General features: G+C 29.3%; 1 protein-coding gene across 2 annotated transcripts; it reads left to right on the forward strand.

The window, feature by feature from the left end:
• The first annotated feature begins 205 nt into the window (after positions 1 to 205).
• LOC130665520 (aminopeptidase N-like) lies at positions 206 to 14,002 on the forward strand. 2 transcript variants are annotated; one of them, XM_057465954.1, is made up of 12 exons: positions 212 to 376; positions 1,994 to 2,491; positions 4,501 to 4,965; positions 5,102 to 5,285; positions 7,150 to 7,225; positions 7,311 to 7,392; positions 7,470 to 7,825; positions 8,737 to 9,020; positions 9,097 to 9,287; positions 11,203 to 11,556; positions 13,595 to 13,676; positions 13,766 to 14,002. In XM_057465954.1, coding segments are annotated over exons 1-12 (2,712 nt in total). In that variant the 5' UTR covers positions 212 to 374; the 3' UTR covers positions 13,904 to 14,002. The 2 variants fall into 2 exon arrangements, with proteins under 2 accessions (XP_057321938.1, XP_057321937.1); XM_057465955.1 differs by lacking the exons at positions 11,203 to 11,556; positions 13,595 to 13,676; positions 13,766 to 14,002 and adding an exon at positions 9,373 to 10,285 and having other exon boundaries at positions 206 to 376.
• The last annotated feature ends 8,263 nt before the right edge of the window (positions 14,003 to 22,265 follow it).

Here is a 22,265-nt window from a genome sequence, read left to right on the forward strand (position 1 = left end):
TGCACCTTTTATTCATTTATTATAAAATTTATAAATTTACAATTGTCAGCAACATTTCCACTCTTGATTTGAAACTGTCCGTTAGGACTCTAGGCGCGTAGTTCTCTATGAGAATGTGTGGGTATCATCTATTTCTCTACATCTGTATTTTCCATGGATGACGCATGTAAACATTAAACAAGTCTAGACCTGTATAAATTCGGCGGTTGTGCGCATATGCGTAGTTGTTCGTTTGTACTCTGTATTAATTTTTAGGCTGTTGATGTTTACAATATTCACTTAACGGTTGATAGTAATATTCTTTGTCAAATTATACATTATTTGAAAAATTAAAAACAAAACAAAACAAGTGGTCATTTTTAGTTTAAAAATTCATGTAAGTAAAAAATTATCCAACTTTTTATTTACTAATTCACATATGAAAGAAAAATTATTTAGTTACTTATGTTTGATTAGTATTTATGATACTAAAGTTAACCGATGTCTAATAATTTTTTTAAAAAGTAATAAAGTATAAGAAGAAAAGTATTTGAAAAAATTGCACCTCTAGTTTTTTTAATTTTCTACATGTGCATATTTTTAGTTTTTTTTTTTTTTCTGTAATTGATTTATTTAAAAAATCTGAAAATTTTTAATTGTCTTCTAATTTATGATGATCCTAACGGTGGCAGACAATTAACAATTTTCGGATTTTTTTTCCAACAAATCGATTACAAAAAAATTTAAAAAATGCACCTGTAGAAAATTAAAAACTCTTTAGGTGCAATTTTTTAACATATTTTTTTTCTACAAGTTATCGTTTTTAAAAAAATCCTAAAATTATAAGAAGTCGGGTAATTTATGAGTGTGGATGTAGCAGACATTAGAGAAATTTTTAATTATTAATAAATAGAGTAAATAATTAGTAAAATTAAATTTGAAAAAAATGCATATTTAAAAAATTAGAAAATTAACAAGTGCATTTTTTATAAATATTATTTTTTAAATTATTTACTCTTTTTATTTACAGTTTTAAATTTGTCTGATGTCTGCTACATTCACACTCATGCTAATTTCAGTATCGTTATAATTTCTGATGATCCTGAAGTTAGCAGACTGTTAAAAATTTTCGAATTTTTGTTTCAACGACCTAATTTTAAAAAAAAATAAATATAAAAGTATGCACATGTAGAAAATTTAATAAATTATAGGTGCAATTTTTTAAAATATTTTTTTTTTTAAATAATTTATTGTTTAAAAAAAAATCTCAAAATTATTGGACGTCGGCTAACTTCAGTATCATAATTTCTGAGGGTGAATGTAGCAGACATCAGAAAAATTTAAAATTATAACTAAATAGAGTAACAAATTAAAAAAATAATATTTATATAAAATGCACTAATCAATTTTTAAATTTTTTAAATGCGCATTTTTTTTAAATTTTATTTTATCAATTATTTATTCTATTTATTATGATCCTGAAGTTAGCAGACAATTCAAAATTCTCGGATTTTTTTCAACAAATAAATTTCAAAAAAATAAAAACTAAAAATATGCACATGTAGAAAATTTAAAAAACTACAGGTGCAGGTTTTTCAAATTTTTTTTTTATAATTTACCATTCAAAAGAAAATCCAAAAATTATTAGACGTCGGCTAACTTTAGTATCATTATTTATTAATAATTTAAAATTTTCCGGATGTCTGCTACATTAACACTCATGCTAATTTCAGTATCATTATAATTTCTGATGATCCTGAAGTTAGCAGACAGTTAAAAATTTTCGAATTTTTGTTTCAACGACCTAATTTAAGAAAAAAATAAATATAAAAGTATGCACATGTAGAAAATTTAAAAAACTACAGGTGCAGGTTTTTCAAATTTTTTTTTTATAATTTACCATTCAAAAGAAAATCCAAAAATTATTAGACGTTGGCTAACTTTAGTATCATTATTTATTAATAATTTAAAATTTTCCGGATGTCTGCTACATTAACACTTATTATGATTTCAGGATTATCAATATTTTAATAAAAAATTTATTTTTTTACATAATAAGTTTTTTTGTGTTTACACAAATTACAATGACGCAAACGAGTTCAAAACCAAATTATAAACTTCCATTTGAAAATCAAAATAGTTCTAGTGGTTATGATGTTGAATCATATTATTATAAAATAAAATTAGTACCGCATATTCAAGAAAATGAGGTGACTTTTGATGGAGAAGTTTCCATAGATTTTAAAAATATAATAGCGAGTAGTTGGATTAAATTGAGCGCTAAAAATTTGGAAATTGTGGAAAATGTTATTTTGAAAAAAGATGATGAAATTTATGAGTCAAGTGATTATACTATCACTATTGATGATTCCGGAAATACATTGACTATAAATTTCGATAGAGAAATCGCACTTGGTATTTATAATTTATATATCCAGTATAAAAGTCATGGTCTCGGCAGTAGCAAAGTTTTGAAACATACTTATTATTTTGATAAACTTGGAAAAAAACAGTAAGTTACTGAAATTCATTTTTTCTATCCCACATTTGAATGTAAAAAGTGATGATATAAAATGAGTGTGAGTGCACCAGACATCAGACAAATTTAAAATTATTAATAAATAGAGTAAATAATTAAAAAAATTAAATTAAAAAAAAACGCGCATTTATAAAATTTTGAAATTAATAAGTGCATTTTTTATAAATATTTTTTTTTTAATTGTTTACTCAGGGTGGCCACAAACCGGAAATATCGGGATTATCAGGGAATTTAATGCAACCGGGAAATATCATGGAAATGTTAGGGAATTTCGAAAAGTATTCGGGAATTAAATTGTAACAGTTCAATATTTAAAAAATTTTAAATTATACACTAGTTATAAAAATTAAGGGACATTAAAAAAATTTCAAATTTTAAAGTGATTTTTAACAGGTCGTAACTCGAAGGAAAATGGTCATACGTCAAAAACAAAAAAAAGGCAAATTGTAGCTTCAAGTGTCTAGTTTTCTGATCTGGTCTTTAAATTGCACACCTCAAGCGCGAACGCACTGTGTGTGCCTTACGATCGAAATTATTTTTTCGGCTAATTCACTCACGTTAAATCGTCTCTACACTTCTTTGATCAGACTAAAATGGGTTAAATTGTATACTAGTACAAAGATAATATGACGGAAATCGAAATTTCATTTTCAGGCGAGTGTAGAGCATAGCCTTGCGCTTCGCGCTTAAGGCATGCGATAATTTATTAAGGAATAATTCCGAACCGATATTGAGTCGATTTATTATTCCATTGATTTAAAATGGATTATTTTAATTCAAGAAACCAGTGCTGTCCGTTGTTACGTATGAATCTTCGGAAACACGACAACTTCCGAAAAATATAATAAATTGGCCTAAATTTTTTTTTAGTAGTTTTGTATCTTTTGTCGCAAGAACCTTTTTGAAAATCACTCTCTAAATCCTTTTTGTTCAATTGTAATTAATAAAAAACTTAAAACCGGCAATTCATGAAAAATTTAGCTGCCATTTATTATTTTTTTTTGCCTCCACCGACTACTGGCAACAGCACTCGTGTGATAATGGGATTAAAAAGTAAAAAGCGACATCTATGAAAAAAAGGCGGAATATTTAAAAAAAATTTAAATAATTAAACTGAAAGAAAAAACTTGAAAAATAAAATAAACGATTAAAAAATAAAATTAATAATAAGCTAAAATTTTCATAATTAATAATGTAAAAAACTGATTAAAATAATAACATAATAATATAATCGAAGTAATATTAAAAAAATAAAATATTGATCACTATCATAAGCGGTTGAGGTGTGCGGCTCCGAAGTAATCCTAAGAAAACTATCGAATAATAAATTTACCAAATTTTTGCTCGTCTTAAAAATGGTCTTCAAGCTTCGATAAATTTTTTTCGATAATTATAATTGATTTTTGATTGCTCCGGAACTGTGCATAATGAAAAAATTTAAAGACCCAGATTAGAAAACTAAACACTTGAACCTACAGTTTGACTTTTTGTTTTTATTGTACAATCATTTTCCTTCGAGTTACAAGCTGTTGATAATTACTAAAAAATTTGAAATTTTTTTAATATCCCTTAATTTTTGTAACCAGTGTATTTTGAATTTATTTAAATTATAAAATTTCTTATTAAATATTTTAACTTATACATTTTTAACATCGAATAATCAAAAGTAGGCAATATTTATTTATTTTATTGCCATTTTTTATGGTTTCTCGCATGATTTAATTATCAAATTTAATTATTAAAAATGAAAATATAATAAAAACTTTGAATGTCTAAATGAAACGAATAAAATTTCTAAATCAGGGAAAAATGTGAAAAACTTTACTGGAAAACCAGGAAATATCAGGGAATTTTGAAATCATTGCTTTGTGGCCACCCTGTTACTCTATTTATTTATAATTTTAAATTTGTTTGATGTCTGCTACATTCACACTCATGATATTGAAATAATTTATAAATTTTAAAATTTTATAATTTAAAAGATGGATATTACTGAGTGATTTTCAAAATGGGGGATTAGAAGAATTGTTTCCATCCTGGAAAAGTGATTGGTGTCCCTCAAAATTTGAATTTTCCATCAAGCACAATAAAGAGTATACCGTATTATTCAATGCGCCGGTAAAAGAAATAGTAGCAGCAGAGGATTCAAATTCAGTGTGGACAATTTTTGAAAAAGCTCCAAGTTTAACTCCGAATAGTTTTGCATTCATTGTTGGAGATTTAGAATATTTGTCTGCACACGATGACGATCCGTTCAAACTTTGGTTCCCTAAAAATACAATCGATTGTGAAAATAACGACATTAAAATTGTGGAAAAATTATGGAAAGCACTGGAAGACGTGACCGGTGTAAATCGTAAAGAGCATAAATACAATAAGTTGGATGTTGTCGTTTTGCCGGAATTTATTAAGATCAAACGATTTAACTGGGGACTCTGTACCGTCAAGTAAGTTTATAATTTATTGTAAAATATGGAAAAGACCCATTACCCGCTCACTTTTCATTGGAGTGGGACTAGACCACTCAAATTCAATTGCTGAATTAAATTAATGACCACATTTGTACCATTTGCTTTTTTTTAGTGATGAGAGTATTGGGTTCAAAGAAAATATCGATAAAATCGAAAAAATTACCACAATTACGGATATAGCATCTTCACTTATCGATCATTGGCTTGGTGACCTTATTCAAACTGTCACTTATGATAAAGGAAGACCCTTGAGCTATGGCCTTCGTTCTTATTTAGCTCAACTGGTAGCTGATAAGGTTAATTATATATAATTTAATTTATTTTTCGCCATACCTGCGCCGAAAGTTTAAATTCCTGCCCGTTTAGTGGGAAGAAAGTCGTATTTTTCTCTTATGAAAAAAAAATGATGAAAATTAGCGCATGCGCCATTTTTTCTTCAAATAGAGACAATAGTATATTGCACACCAAGAGAGGAAAGTATGAAATTCCAACCTGCCTGTACAATTACCTACCCGACAAACACCCGGATTAAGACGTCCGATCTTTCTCCGTGGTGTGAATACGATTTTTTACCAGATCTGTACCTGAAAGTTTCAATTTTTACTTCTGTTTGCGAGAAGAATGGCGCGTGCGCCAATTTTCTTCACGTGTTTTCTCACGAAAGGAAGTAATGACTTTCTTCCCTCTAAACAGAGCAGAAACTTGAACTTATGGTGTAGATATGGTGAAAAAATTTAATCTCTGAGAGGAAGATTTGACTCGGGCAGGCAGTCACACATGCGGGTTGAAAAGTCTTAATTTAATTCCGCGACTTTTGATCCCCGGACAAAATATCCCTCCGACTAAATTTCTCCGATTGATTCTTTCAACAATAAAAATAATATTTTTACACGTGTTATATGTATGCTACATGACAAACTATATTAATAATTTAACATTTACAGCCGACGTATCTAAAGGTCGTTCTCCGTCACAAAATTAAACATCTTAATGTATTTTCAAAAATAATATATAATTATATACGAAAATTTTTAAGTGAGTTAATCGTATCCAATTTTTTTTAAATAGTTTATAAATATGTTTATAAGGGGTTTGCACTTTTCTCTCTATTACACTTAAGTCCTCAAACGGTACTATCTTTGTTACACTTGTGCAGTAAATGGAAACTTAGACCGAGTTTTTTTCTTAAACAAACGAATATTATAAAACAATTAAAGCGTTCTTCGTTAGGTTAGACAGTGCAGGAATGCGCGGTCTATGTTTTGTATTTAGAGATTTTCCCTAATTAAACAAAATGATTAAAAAGTATTTAAAATGATTTGTTTTTTAATCATTTTAAATACTTTTTAATCCTTCAAATCATTTCTAATCCTGTCTCTTATGGACATTTAACGTGTGAAATCATTTTTAATCATTTTGTTTAATCAGGGTTGCTTCCGAAAAAAACGTCAGCCGAAAATATCTGATAACCCCTGTTATGAAAAAAATTAATAATGACCTTTGATATATTTTATAGTACAGATATTTAGTCGAAAGGATATTTTGTCCAGGGATTAAGGCCATTCTCAGACAGTGCCCCCCACTTTTTAAAAATTTTCGATGACTTTCAACTGTCATAAGCGTATCAAATTTTTATCAATTAATTAAAAAAAAATTAAAGCATTAATTGAAAAAAGGTCAACGTAGTCGTAATTTCGCCTATGTATAGATTTAAAAAAAATTTATGTACACTAGATATCAATTAAGAGTTGAACAAAATTCGTTAAATAAATTTCCATAAAATCGTCATGTCAATTTTATAATTCGTATTTTTAAATTTTTTTGGCTAAAGTTTATTCAACAAATTTCGTTTAACTCCCAATTGATATCAATCTTAAGTAATTTTTTTTAAATTCTATATCGCAATGAAATTACGACTACGTTGTCCTTTTTTCAATTAAGGTTTTAATTTTTTTTTAATTAATTAATAAAATTTTAATACGGTTATGACAGTTGAAAGTCATTGCATATTTTCAAAAAGTGGAGGGCACTGTCTGAGAATGCCCTTAAAAACCGCGTTACCTCTATTTTCCTCCCTGGATGTGTAATGTACTAATTTTTAATCTTAAAAATTTTAATTATCATCTTTTATTATAATTAATGATATTCAATCAACTTCAGGTTGATAAAAATGCTCATTCTATTGATCGATTTATCAATAATCAAGGACAAGAAGGAAATTGGAATGAATTTCATTGTATGTTTATATTATCTTTACTATTATCTTTAAATATTTATATAATGAGATAGTAAGATTATCTATTTATTATGAATTATTACAGATAATTATATATCGCGTACAATCGAAAACGTTCTGGGTAAAGACAACTTCCGAACGGCTCTAAGAAATTATATATTAAATAAGTATGTCATCCAATATCTAGCAAACTAATTTTATTTGGTTGATAATTATTTAACAGCTATAGTATTTTTTTTTCAAGTGAATCTAAAGATCAGATAGTCAGTGAGCTTTCCGATGAAATCGCAAAAGCATCTGGAGACAAGAAAGAATTTATGGAAAAAGTTTTGAAAAATTGGAGTACTTTTTCGTCATTTCCCACACTCACGGTCACTCGTAATTATGAAAAAAATAAAGCAATTGTTACACAAGCACGATTTTTATCTGATCCGGAGTTAGATTGGAGATATTGGGTGCCATTGAATTGGGCAACTCAAGACGAGCCTAATTTCGAAGATACGTCGGTAACTCAGTGGTATGATGGTGATTTAATGAAAACCGAAATTCCGGTTGCAGTTGCTGATGATCGTTGGATAATTTTAAACAAACAACATTTTGGTATTTATTTATTAATATTTATATAACTGCACATGCTCAAAATAAATGCCATAAATGTCTGACATCGGTCTCCGATGTAAAAAAATTTCAGAAAAGTTCGATATGTGGGACTTCTAAATTTTAGACAGATTATAACTTTGCGTGGAACCTTCTTCGAGCTTTTCTAATTTCGATAGTTAAAAATGAAGTTTATCTAGGATTTCATGAGAGCAAAATTTGAGTATAAAAACAACATTTTTAAAACGTACACGGCAAGAAATGCATGGCGTTCAACACCGTGCTGGTATGGTCTTAAGACAGATACTAAAATAGTATGTGAAATATTCCAAGACGGTCTTGTAACGAGTCCCAGAAGTATGGCGTTTTTTTTTTTATCCCAGACAACTGATCCCCTACTAGTAGTCACAAAGTTGATGGCCAACAAGCTCTTTCGATTGCCACCTTAACCATCTAAATCGGTTCATTAGTTAAAAAGTTATAAAGAGTTTACATATATACATACACATACACACATACATACATACAGACACTCGGACATCATTCTGAAAATAGTCAGAATAGGTTCCTAGGACCTGAAAACGTCAACATCTGATGAAATTTCGATTTTCGAAAATCGGGGTGAAAACAATAACTTCCCGAATTTTTCGAAAATCGTCGATTATCTTAGCGGGAAGTTAAAAAGTTCGATATCTGGAACTTGTAAACTTTAGACAGATTAGAACTTTGAGTGGAACTGGAGTAAAAAATAAATATTTTTAAAACGTATTTCTCAGAAGAAGTTCCAATCGAAGTTCTAATCTGTCTCAAGTTCATAAATTTCACACTCCGAATTTTTATGAAATTTTTTAGGAACGAATTTTTTCCACGGGCATAATTCGTATTTAAATTTTCATTTTTTTTTAATTTTCTAGGTACTTATCGCGTAAATTATGATGAAAAAAATTGGAAATTAATAATAAATTATCTGAAAACTGATGATTACTCAAAAATTCATCTCTTCAATCGTATTCAGCTGATTAACGACGCATTTACTATTGCCGGTTGGGGATTTCTTGACTACAGTATACCTTTTGAACTAGCGGAGTATCTTCCTCGTGAAACAGAATTTGCTCCATGGGCAGCATTTCTGCATCATATTGAGCAGTTATATTATGAAACATCACTACGTCATTCCGAATACTACGATAATTTCAAGGTTTTATTTCAATAATTATATAACTCGTTTATTTTTATTATCTTAATAGTAAACTTATTTATATTTTGTTATCTAGATATATGTTTTGAAGCTGACTGATGAATTAAAAAAACGGATCCTACTCACGGATGAAGCTGATGATGATTTTACCACGCGGCTTTTGAGAATTTCTTTGGTGAATGTGCGTTCCATTTATGGGTCAAGTGATGAAGGAAATTATGCCCTTGCTAAACTTAGAAATTGGCTCGACGATCCTGATAAATATCCGTAAATATAATATTACTATTATATCATATTCTTTTATAGTCATAACTAAAATTCACTAATATTGATTATTTTCTTATGATACCAGCATTGAAACTTGAAGTTTCAGTTTCTCTACAGCCAGTCGGAAAAAGTTAATTTCAGTCCAATGCCGCGAGTTGATATTAGAAACGCGTAAATTGTGAATGCCTTTAGTCAGCGGGCAGAAACAAAATTTTTTTTCAGCATTCCTGCACCGCAAGTTCGAATTCCTGCGCCGTTGAGTAGGAAGAAAGTCGCTCTTTTCTTATGTGAGAATTAGAGTGTCTTTAGCTCGGGAAAAGTAGAAAATCTAGCAGGGGACGAACAAGCGGATAATTGCTTGTTGGGAACCCGAAAGGTACAAATGGAGAAGCCCTTTACATAGGGTACGAGGAGAACTTGCATCCCACCACTAATCTATGCAAACAGTTGACCAGAGCTGAAGTCTGGTACCATGGGGAATCCATTCCAAGCCCCACTTCGACCAGAGTCTCTCTATTTCCTGAGATGGAAGGAGTGTTTGGGTCCAAATGAGGTCGGACTCGTGGTGGTTGTTGGTGAGGCACCCACATGCAATGCATACCTAATGGTTAAGTTAATGTGAGCTTATGCTCATATTTCGCTTTTATAATATATGGTGGAGTTGATTATACAAATACACACAAAAAAAAAAATTCTCGACTGAAGGTAAATATTCTTGATTCAAGAAAATTTTTTTGGAGACCTAAATTTTCTCAGATAAAGTAGAAATCTTCTCCAACCAAGACGAATTCTCTTGAGTCAAGAAAATCTTGACTTGGTTTCCGAAAACGTTTGTCTTCAAAAATATTTTCTTGACTCAAGATATCTGTTTTTTCTGTGTAGGGATTTCGCAGCGCGAGTATGCCCAAAAGGGCGATGTATCGTCCTCCCGTCAAACGGAGGTGGGCCTAACAGCCCCGTTACATTAATTAACTTAGATGAGAAAACAAATACACGACGAAGAATGTTGACTCGAAACTTAGAAATTTTTATTATGCTGTCGACCAAACTTGTTTCAAGTCGTGAAGTATCCAAAAAGTTATGCTCTTTCAGAAAATTACTATGCCGCATCACAATTATTATAATGTATAAAAGTAATTGTTACTAAAGTTTATCGATAAGTTCCTCGCGCATAGTAAGTATTGCGATACAGCATAACAATTTTTCGTATGAGCATATTATTTTTTTGGATGCTTCACTTCCTGTTTCAAGTTTGGTCGACATCAGAATAAAAATTGGTAGGTTTCGAGCCAACGTTTATCTCCGTGTAATAAAATTTAGCGCATGTGCCATTCTCCCTACAAACAGAGGCAAGAATTTGAACTTTCGGGTGCAGACCTGGTGAAAAATTGCATGCACACCACAGAGGAAGCTGAAATGTCTCGATCCGCATGTTTGCCTTCGGCTTGGGTAGAAAATTATACACGAGGATTGGAATGACCTACTTTCCTTCCTTGGTGTGTAATATACTAATTCGTCCTGTGGGAAGAAACAAATATTTTTTCTGCCCGCGGACTAAAGGTTTGCGCAATTTAAACTCTGATACTTGTCATTTATTTAATGGTAATTTTATTTACGTACATGACAGTTCTGACTGTTATTAAGTTTTATAAAAATTAGTGTCAATAATAAATAGTAATTATAGCTTCTGCGTAATCATAAATTGCAAATGACAATTTACACTTACGCTAATAATTTATCACACTATTGGACTGCTGACACTGAAACTTTAAATTCTAATGCAGGTAATCGTAAAACATATGGCGGGTAACTCAGGATGAAACACGATTTCACTGCGGGTGATGTCAGCTAATTTCAGCCTGGTCTAAAATCGTTTTGTTGCATCTCTTGTCACACAATATACTATTTATTTCAGAATTTCAGCAGACATGAAAGTTGTGATTCTCAACAGCGGAATGAGATTTGCAGATGAAGATACTTGGAATAAATTATGGGAAAAGTTTAAACAAATTTTTAATGGTCCTAAAAATGAAATTATGTCATACTGTAGTATGATGAGATATTCAACCTTTAAAGATGAAGAGCTTCTTCATGCTCTGTGTTGCGTTTCAAACATTGAATTGTTAAAAAAGTTTTTAACAATGATCTTGACAAATGCTATAGAGGACATAAGTAAAACGCAATTTTTTGAAAATCTTTACCGACTGAATGGAAAAGCCGTTGACGTTATTTTAGACACTGATTTTAGCTCTACTAAGGCTGACGGAAGGTAATTTTTATTTTGCACACCTCAACCGACTTTTCCGACTGTTTTATTCACACAAAAATATTTCTACGCTCTTTTAATTACACTAAAATATATCAAATTGTATATTAGCATTAGGGTGTCCCATTTTGAGGTGACTTTTTTTTTTCAACAAAAAAACAGGCTGAAAACTTGAAGGAAGATGAGAAAAGAAGCCTGTTGAAAGCGGAGCTCTTAATATTAATATTTAGAGGTGCCTATTTCTAATTTTTACCCTAATTAGCATATATAGAATTTATTAAGGGACAATTTGAACCTAATATTAAGTCGATTCGTTATTTATTAGTTTAAAAGAGATAATTCCAACTCAAGAAACTAGTGCTGTGAATAGTTACGTATGAAACTTCCTAAACACGATAACTATGAATTGACACAATAAATCGGTCTAATTTTTTTTTATTATCTTGGTACTTTTCATCACAAGAACCCTGTAGAAAATCAGTTTCTAAATCCTTTTAGTTTAATTGTAATTAATTAAAAACTTAAAACTGATTGTTCACGAAAAATTCAGCTGCCATTTTTATTTTTACTGCTATTATTTTTTTCATTTTTTTCCACCATCAATTACTGGCAGAAGCACTTGCGTTACAGTATACCCTAACACAGTAGCACAGTTTGCTTAACGAAAGTTTCCTTGAATTTTTCGTCAAATGTCCGTCAACTTCGGGCTTTTCCGTTTTAGAAGACAATTTTTATACAAGTTAAATGAAAATTCATAAAAAAAATCTATCTATCGATTGACCCTGCGGGCCACCCCAAGAACTTCCCGCTGTTTTCGAAATCGAGGAGCTCGAAAACATTGTTGTGAATACATTTTAAGCGCTTCAAGCTCGAAAATACTTTTGTATGAAATTGTTTTCGAAAAAAAACCGTTTTTTAGCATTTCTTACTCCCACGATATCTCTCGAACAAATTAACCGATTGAGATGATTGAGGCCGCATTCGACGCGGTTTATTAAGTTCTAGACTCGAGTTGATTTTGAAGTCGATCGTTCAACTCGTTTCTGAGAAATCAATAAAAAACTAGAAAAAAAATTTTTTTTTCTCGTAATTCGTCAATATTTTCGAGTCTACTTCACCAAACGATCTGAAATTTTCAGAAAAGTTGATGGACAACAAGCTCTTTCGATTGCCACCTTAACCATCCAAATCAATTCTTTAGTTAAAAAGTTACAAAGAGTTTACACACACGCACACACACACATACGTACATACAAACATACACTCGGACATCAATCTGAAAATAGTCAGAATAGCTTCTTATCGTCCACTGACTTTACTCTTACCCGTTGTAGAACCTAATTTGCTAGTGGAATTTTATTGTTTTATTTTATGTAAAAAAATCCGTAGATTACGAAAATAATAATAAAAGAGGTTACTCATGAATAATCTTTGTTACTGATGATTTGTTACCGACCGCGTGATTAAACGTAAACAAATAATTTTTTTTTTTCATTAATTTTTTTTGCGAATTTATTAAACTGCAAAGGGTTTATTTTTGTAGTTTCTCATTAAGAATTTTTCGCCCTTTAATACAATATCAATTTTAATAGGGCTTTACAGTAATATATATAAGTTATTTGATGAAAAGACACGGTGTCTCAGCGACCCTAGTGTAATTTTATTATTTATTTAAAAAACGCGGAGGAGTTGAGCTTTTTTATTATTATTTTCGTAATCTACGGATTTTTATACCTAAAATAGAACAATAAAATTCCACTAGCAAATTAGGTTCTACAACGGGTAAGAGTAAAGTCAGTGGACTATTAGGACCTCAAAACGTATAAATCTGATGAAAACTCGATTTTCGAAAATCGGGGTGAAAACAATAACTTCCCGAATTTTAAAAAATTTACAATTTTCTTAGCGTGAAGTTAAATAAGTAATGATTGAAAAGAAAATAAGCGATTGAGGTGTGCACTTTTGGATATTCCATTTTTTTAATTCCCGATTGTCGTTATTGTAATAAATTATTATTTTAATTATTGCTGTTTTTTTTTAGTCTTGTGTATACTCCAGAAATTATCGGCGATGCTACTCGAAATATTGAATTATTTATAAGAACCGATGATCATGTACAAAAAGTATTTATAAAATTTATAAACATGTATACCTAAATGTCAAAAAAAATATCATTTAAATTAATCATTTTTTTTACCCTTAATTTTTTCAGTTTAATCGAATGTCGTCTCAGTTAATTGAGGGTGAACAATTTATAAGCCGTATCAGTTTGACTATTGCTACAAGATCGGCCTCCAAATCCAACGAAATATTAAATAAAATGAAAAAATTTTTCGAGAAAATAAATTGATTGATTCTTTCAATTTTTATTACTGCCAATAAATTTTTACAGTAACTAAAAATATATTTTCTTATTGTGAAACAATAATGTAACAGTAAATATGTTTTTTTTAAATATTCAATATGGATTTTTTTTTCCTTTCATTTGAAATATCTACTGCACGCGGAACAAAAATTTTTTAACTTTCCTGTGTGAAAATTTAAAATTAAGAAGAAGGAAAACAGGGTGGCCACAAACCGGAACTGTCGGGAATTATCAGGGAATTCCATGCAACCGGGAAATATTATAGAAATGTCAAGGAATTTCAAGAAGTATTCGGGAATTTAATTGCGATAGTTACAAATTTTAAAATTTTTGAATAATACTCTAGTCACAAAAATTAAGAGATTTAAAAAAAAATTCATATTTTTAAGTGATTTTCAACAGGTAATTTGAAAGAAAATGGCCATACAACAAAAACAAAGAAGGCAAATTGTAGCTTTAAGTGTCTCGTTTTCTGATCTGGTCTTTAAAAATTTTTATTATACGCGGTCCCAGAGTAATCTATATTATTAAGAGAATAAGAAAAATTTTGTTCCCGCCATATCTATATGATAGAATTAGTTAACGTTATTGAAATTGATGTCATTAGATAGATCTTGACTTGAATTTGTGCCTTTTCATAGTTTAAACTCTTTTTAATTGCCAAGTATTGAGATAAATAGATTTATCTATATCATTCAAATTACATTTAAATTACGCGGGAAAAAAGACGATCGTATTTATTTTCTTTAAATAAATTAATACTTTAATTATTCTGTCACTAAATATGACTGAATGTCACTGAATATATGGCTATATTATTTATATCGCGTTACTTATTCCAAAATGACAGATTTTTCTACTCCCTTTTGGTTTTAGGAAGCTTCTCAAAGCCAAAAAAGTCTGCATAGAAAAAAAAGGATTAATTGACACAAAAAATCTTTACTCGCCTAAAGAAAATTTTTACTTACCCCAATAAATTTTCTGCATTGTGAATTGAAACAAAGATTTATTATATCTAGAAAAAATTACTTGGTGCAAGAAATTATTGTTTGACCAAAAAAATCTTTTCTCGCCCCAAAACAATTTTTGTATTTAATTGATAATGCATAAAATTTCTTGGTGCAAATTAAAATTTTGTTGCGCAAGAAATCCTTTTTTTCTGCGTATTTTATAAATTTAGTAGTGATATTTGGGCAGTCACGTAGTGACTGTAGGTTGCTCGTCTTATAAAAACCATCAAAAAAAAATTCCCAAATGATCCCGCGACAGTAAACAAATTCGGAATTAAGTCTCAAAGTTCTCAATGAGGTTTTTGAGGATCAATTTAGAATTTAAAGATTGACAACAGTAGAAAGTTATCCTAGTTTAGTCCTCAAAGTAGTAGTTACGACCAATTTTACCACTTTGAGGACTAAACTGGAATACCATAATCTGGATTTGAGCCTCAAAATATTTAAAACATACATGAATAATTTTATCCCCATTTGAACCTCAAACGTCTCATTCGACGTATTCTCTCCCCTGCCTTTTCTATCTAAAATTTTTCAAAGTCCGAAATATAACTTTCCATTCATTGAGGATTTTGAGGTCTTAGTTATAATTTAAGATCGATAAATTATTCGCATTTAGACCTCATAGTTCTCATTGAGGATTTTGAGTACTAAAGTAGAGTTACTTTCTGGGCGGCAAATAAAACATCAAAGGAATTAAGGCTTTTGAGAATTAAACTAGAATTTGTTTTTTGACTCGGGATTGCTCGTCTTAAAAACGGTCTACAGGCTTCGATAATTATGATTTATTTTTTAACCAGAAATTTTTTTCAATGACATGAATTTCTGATTGTTTTGTCAACGTTTTGGCGCCTTATATAGTGATCTACTTGGGTTGCTATCAAATTTAGATTAAATTCAAACAAATATGCTCTAAAATTTTTATTTTTCATTAATATTTTGTTAATTATTCTTATTACTCGCGCGGTAAATTTAAATATTCGAAAAATAAATTATTAGAAATTGAGCAAAAAGCCTTAGCAATCGGTCAAAAAAAACCTCAAAACTCCTATCCAATAGATGTAACGAAACCAAGTGATCTACTTGGGCGGCTATCGAATTAAAATTGAATTCAAACCTAAAGAAGTTTTTTTTTCAATTGTAAAAAAATTTGATAAAAAAAAAAAATAAACCCGTGATGTCATAATTGACTATTCATCTTGGGAACCCAAGTCAGGTTTATAGATTATATAGTCGTCCCGATGAAAGCTTGGGATTTTTTCCCACCACGATTTCTTCCCCCACTCTTCAAAAGTTGGTTTGGCACATGCACACATTTAATTACGCATGCGCCCATTCTAATATTGTAGTGGTGGGGGAAAAAACTGGTGGGAAAAAAATCCCAAGTTTTCATCGGGACAACTATACACATTAATTTTTAAAAAGAATAATAGTATAGACGGCAAAGCTTAGTAGAATGATTAAAGCATAATCATAAATGTATATTAGTTATAAGTAGGGATTTATGTCTGCTTCAATGGATAATAATAGTTCGTTGTAAGCCGCAGACTTACAGTACATAAATTATTAAACTGTATTCTGTGAAATCACTGAACAATACGATTTTAGTTTCCGATTGATAGCTTTTACTCGAGGAGCCATTTTATTTATAAATTCATTCCATACTCAAAATGGTAATTCTAGCTAATTACTAATAATAACTTTACTTTAATTAAAAATTTTACAAGTTTGTCTGTAAAATTCCTCTTTTTTTTTAATCTAGACTTGAATAAGTAAATAGTATATATATAGACATAACTATTTTAAGATATTGCTTTTTATTTATTAATAAGTATTGATAATAACTTTGTTTCCTTAAATAACTCCACTTTTTACTTATATTTTTATATATCGCCTTAGAAAATAATCAATACAGGTTATTATTAGTCAAGAATAGATAATTGATTGATTTAAATTCAATTTATAACAATTACCTTCTGTAAAAATAGATATTATCAAGAAAACATCTTAAGTCCTAAAAGTCAACCAAAGTACTACCGAATAAAAGTACTATTTGTGAACAAAATACTTTTTTACCATTGGTTTTTGTTATTTATTTATTTATTGAGAAAACGCCAATCGGCAATATACATTTTAATATGATTACAATAATAGAGAAAATACATAAATAATTATAAGAAAATATGGTTTCAATAGAACAAAAAAAATTGAAAGTTTCACATTTAAATTAGCATAGTACACGGAAAAAAATGATGCTCAAAATTTTAATAGTTCGTAGTTTATTTTTGACTTAAAATTAGTATATTCTATACTAACATCAAACCAAGATCATTATATATATTACAAAATGGCTATTATTTATATTAAAATTTGATACACATAGAAGAACAAAATTTGTAATTTCGTATATTAAAATTAATATGAAAAAGAATCGATAAATTGGTATCTACAGTTATTACTATTCAAATAAGCATTGAAAAATTTAAAAAATGAGGAACTGAAAAATTAGTAAACGTACATATTAATATATAAAGATCTAGTATACTAATTTTTCATTTTATTATTTACCACTTATTCGATTTATGTATATTGTAAATTAATTTATAATGATGAATAAATGATATTTTAAGCTAATAATTGATCAGTGATATCGAATTTATAAAATAAAAGTTAGTAACTTTTGCAATTTTCGGCTGGAAAAATCAGTATCTAAGATAGCAATTCTTAATTTGACCAATCATTACTTTATAATAGATGTATGCCATAAATTAATTAATTTTCACTTATAAGTCACGTATTATACCCAAAAGTAATAATATTTACTTACTTTTTGAAATAATTGATAGTAGTTTTTAGGAATCTACAAAAATTAGTAAACTACTTTGCATTAAGTACATAATAGTACTAATTATTGATAACAGATTCCACTTTTTACTATTATTTATTAATTTTGAATATTCTGTTTTTTCCGTGTAAATAAAGTTTACAAGTTTACAAGTGAGATATATCGGATAAATGAAATATTATTTTATCAGGATACTAAAAGAAGCTTCTTGGCCGAGTTCATGAAGGATTCATAGGTACCCCCGTAGAAAATCAGGTCGTGGTGTAGGGTGTTCACGAGGCTAGATATTCTATTCTTTGGACCGTTGATAATATAATTTTTATTAGACCTAGTGGTGCTCAGGAGTATTACGTCTCAGTGTTCGATCCGCTGGTGCGAACTCGAAACAATTTTGAATATCAGTTATGAACAGACTAAACGACTAATAACTAATTTCAAATACCTGTTTACAGTTAAAAATGGTAAAAACTACTTGCAAGAATTAGAAAAATAATAAATAGTGACAAAAATTGGTCGGCTATCCAATTTCAAAACACAGTGACTGACGAAAATAAAATTTTTCAAATATGAACTGAATTATGTTCACAAGACTTCACTGGGGCTAAAAATACTAAAAAATTGATTTTGAAAAATTTGTCCCTTATTTTTCTTTCATTTTCGGTTAAATCGTGATACCTCTGATGTTTTAAATATATTTTAGACTGATCTGGGGCATAATGGACCACTTGAAAATAGTATATTACACACCGAGGGAAGTAAAGTAAGAAATGTCTCAGATCACATGTTTGTTGACCTCGGCTTCGCCTCGGCCAACAATTACATGTGATCTGAGACATTTCTTACTTTACTTCCCTCGGTGTGTAATATACTATTTTTTTTTCTAAACTAAAATAATTTGAAAAATTTATTGATTAAAGCTCTTTTAGATCAGTAGATTTTGTTGTGGTTAAAATAAAAAAATAAAAATTTTAACAAAACTGGTTATATCAGCTAAATAATTTTTTTTTTTAATAAATTTGAAGTCCATGAGATTATAAAGGTACGGAAATAGTATATTTGTTCTTAAATTTTTTTTTTTTTTCAATAACAAAAAACAAATAGTATATTACATACCTAGGCCAGTAAAATAAGAAAAGTCTCAGAGCACATGTAATTGTTGGCCGAGGCGAAGCCGAGGTTGACAAACATGTGATCTGAGGCTTTCTTTTTTACTGGCCAAGGTGCGTATACTATTTTTCTGCTCGACGAAGCCGGAAAGTTGCAACTTCATTCAGGGCAGCGGCCCGAAAGTTGCCACTTTCCGGCCGGAGGGCAGAAAAAAATTTTTTTTAAGTTTTTTTTGGAGGGGGGCCTTCGTGCCCGGTCTCCGGTATTTGAATTATTAAACCAGAATATTATTATTAAGTAGAATAACATTTTAAGTATGCAAATCTGAAGTTAATTTATTATCTTCTACATAAAATATTATTTGAAATTAACTAATATACAAAAATTTTTCATTTATAATTCATTATTTTTTAATAAACTTTTAAATAAAATTGAGTTCGGAGACTTGTTAATATTTTAATATAATTTGAAATGACGAGACAATGCTGTTAGAGCTCCTTAAAATTTATTGAGCTGAAAAGTTGAATGAACTCATGTGCACGACAATCATAGAACTCATAAAATCAATTCAATTGTATAAAAGCTACGTATTGAATTTTATGGAAAAGTTCAATTTTAGAAACTTGCTGCAGAAAAATAATTAAACAATAAAGTTAATTAACATAAAATATGTTGATTTAATGAGCATTCTTTCTCTGTAAATAATTTTATTAAAAACATGGTAATTAAATATTTAGTAATAAAAGTAAGAGCCCATTGTCCTCCAATTCAGTGATTACGAGGGACTTCATTTATTATTTAAAAAAAGTTTTATTTATTTAATTCCAAAGCTGCTAGATGTTTTTAAGTTAAATCAATTTTTTTGTAGCAACTTTTTAAAAAAATTATTTAAAAATTTTTAATTATATTTTTTTACTCGACTTTATTTTAAAATAACAGAAAAAAAATTGTAATATTATTTATAAAAAATATCTGAACAATTCATATCTGATATAAAATTTAATTTCACATTTTAATTTTTTTCGATATTGACTGAAAGCATCCGCAATCTAAACTCTGATTTTATTTACGTAAATGACAGTTCTGACTGTGATTAAGTTTTATAAAAATTAGTGTCAATAATAAATAGTAATTATAGCTTCTGCTTAATTATAAATTGCAAATGACAATTTAATAGTCGATGACACCATTGGTCTTAAATTAACTTGTCTCTGATTGGCTGCTGACTGAAACTTTAAGTTCCATGCAGGTAATCATGAAAAATTTACTGTGCAGCTCAGGATGAAACACAACTTCAGACTGCGGGTGATGTCAGCCAACTTCATCCAGGTCTAAAATCGTTTTGTTTCCACCCCCGTTACACAATATACTATTTTGCATAATTTCGAAAAATTTATCAACAGTAATTCGAAATTTTAAAAAGTGAGTTTTAAAAAATGGCGCCACCTGAATTGATACGTTAGCGCTTATCTACGTCACACCTTTCTTATTCTCTTAATAATAGGGAAGAAGTACACATGGAGCCACGTTAGGGCCAGCTCTGGTAACTTAGAAAATTAAAAATAAAATAATTTGTAAAATACGCAATTACATAATTAATTATTTGAAAAGTATTCGAAGATACTTTTATTAGTAATATTATTTATTTCCAGATGTACAGTTTTTTAAAAACTGTAATACAGTCCCTTCCCCTTTCGACATAAGTATTAATATCAAATGTGAAATGTTAAGTAACGAGCAACCTGCAGTCACTACGTGACTGTCCAAATATTACTACTACATTTATAAAATACGCAGAAAAAAAGTATTTCTTGCCGCAATAAAATTTTAATTTGCACCAAGAAATTTTATGCATTATCAATTAAATACAAAAATTCTCCTGGGGCGAGAAAATATTTTTTTGGTCAAGAAATAATTCCCTATATCAACTAATTTTTTCTAGTTCTAAATAAATTTTTGTTTTCAATTCACAATGCAAAAAATTTATTGGGGTAAATAAAAATTTTCTTTAGGCGAGTAAAGATTTTTTGTGTCAACGAATCCTTTTTTTTTCTATGCATACTTTTTTGGCTTTGAGAAGCTTCCTAAAACCAAAAGGGAGTATAAAAATCTGTCATTTTGGAATAAGTAACGCGATATAAATAATATATCAATATATTCAGTGACATTCAGTCATATTTAGTGACAGAATAAAGTATTAATTTATTTAAAGAAAATGAATACGATCGTCTTTTTTCCCGCGTAATTTAAATGTAATTCGAATGATATAGATAAATCTATTTATCTCAATACTTGGCAATTAAAAAGAGTTTAAAGTATGAAAAGGCACAAATTCAAGTCAAGACCTATCTAATGATACCAATTTCAATAACATTAACTAAATTTATCATATAGATATGGCGGGAACAAAATTTTTCTTATTCTTTTAATAATATAGATCGAATAATAGTAGTGACTTTAGTAATTTTTAATATTTTAAACTCCCTGGTTAAAAAAGAGAATTAAAAAGGATTGAGCCATGTAACGGGGCCATTTAAGATAGGATTGGCAGTATTACAAAGGATTAAAAATATCGAAAAATTAATTCTTTTTAACGTTTTTTGATTCTCTTTTTTAATCAGGTCTGATTCAATTGCACACTTTATCTGCATCCTATGCATCTATAGTTCTTCTTCACGTCGTAGTCCGGTGATTTTATTTTGTTTTCGATGACTTTGAATAAAAGACAGATCTCGATGTTTGCCGGTCCTCTCAGGTGCTCGATGGTTTCTGGTTCACTACGGCATAGTCTGCAGTCCCAAGCTTTGTAGCCTTTTTTGTGATGTCTGCCAATATTTCCGCATCTTAGACGTGACCAAATTTCTTTTCTCCAGCCCTCTGCGTTCCTGTCATTCCAGAATGGCTCACGACCATCATATCAGTTGTTTTAACAAATTTATACCGCGGGTATGTTGAGCTGAGTAAAAGATACTTTTATTACACTGTTTTAATAAAAATTTCTTTCATACCTTCTCATTAATTAAATTAAAGTATTAAATGTCAGAAAAAGGAGCGGTGGCCACAAATGTTCTACCCTACAATTGAATGTTTAAATAAATAAATTACTAAAATGATAAATAAAAAGTCAAATAGTTATTTGAAAAATATTTAATAATAAACATTGATAATATACAGGGAAAATACACCATAAGAAGTCACTATGGGAGTAAAGAGAACCTAATAGCTGGTCCAGACTTACAAAATTCATCAAATCAGACAATGATACCGGTGTTTTAAATCTAAACACCTCTAAATTCAATCGCTGTGTGTATTTTTCTTTTAATCATCTTTTTCTTTAAACTCAATCCGACTTACATTCTTATTAATTACTTTTATTAAATTTATT

Source organism: Microplitis mediator, chromosome 3 (assembly GCF_029852145.1).
Source record: "Microplitis mediator isolate UGA2020A chromosome 3, iyMicMedi2.1, whole genome shotgun sequence".
In the NCBI taxonomy this organism is placed as follows: domain Eukaryota; kingdom Metazoa; phylum Arthropoda; class Insecta; order Hymenoptera; family Braconidae; genus Microplitis; species Microplitis mediator.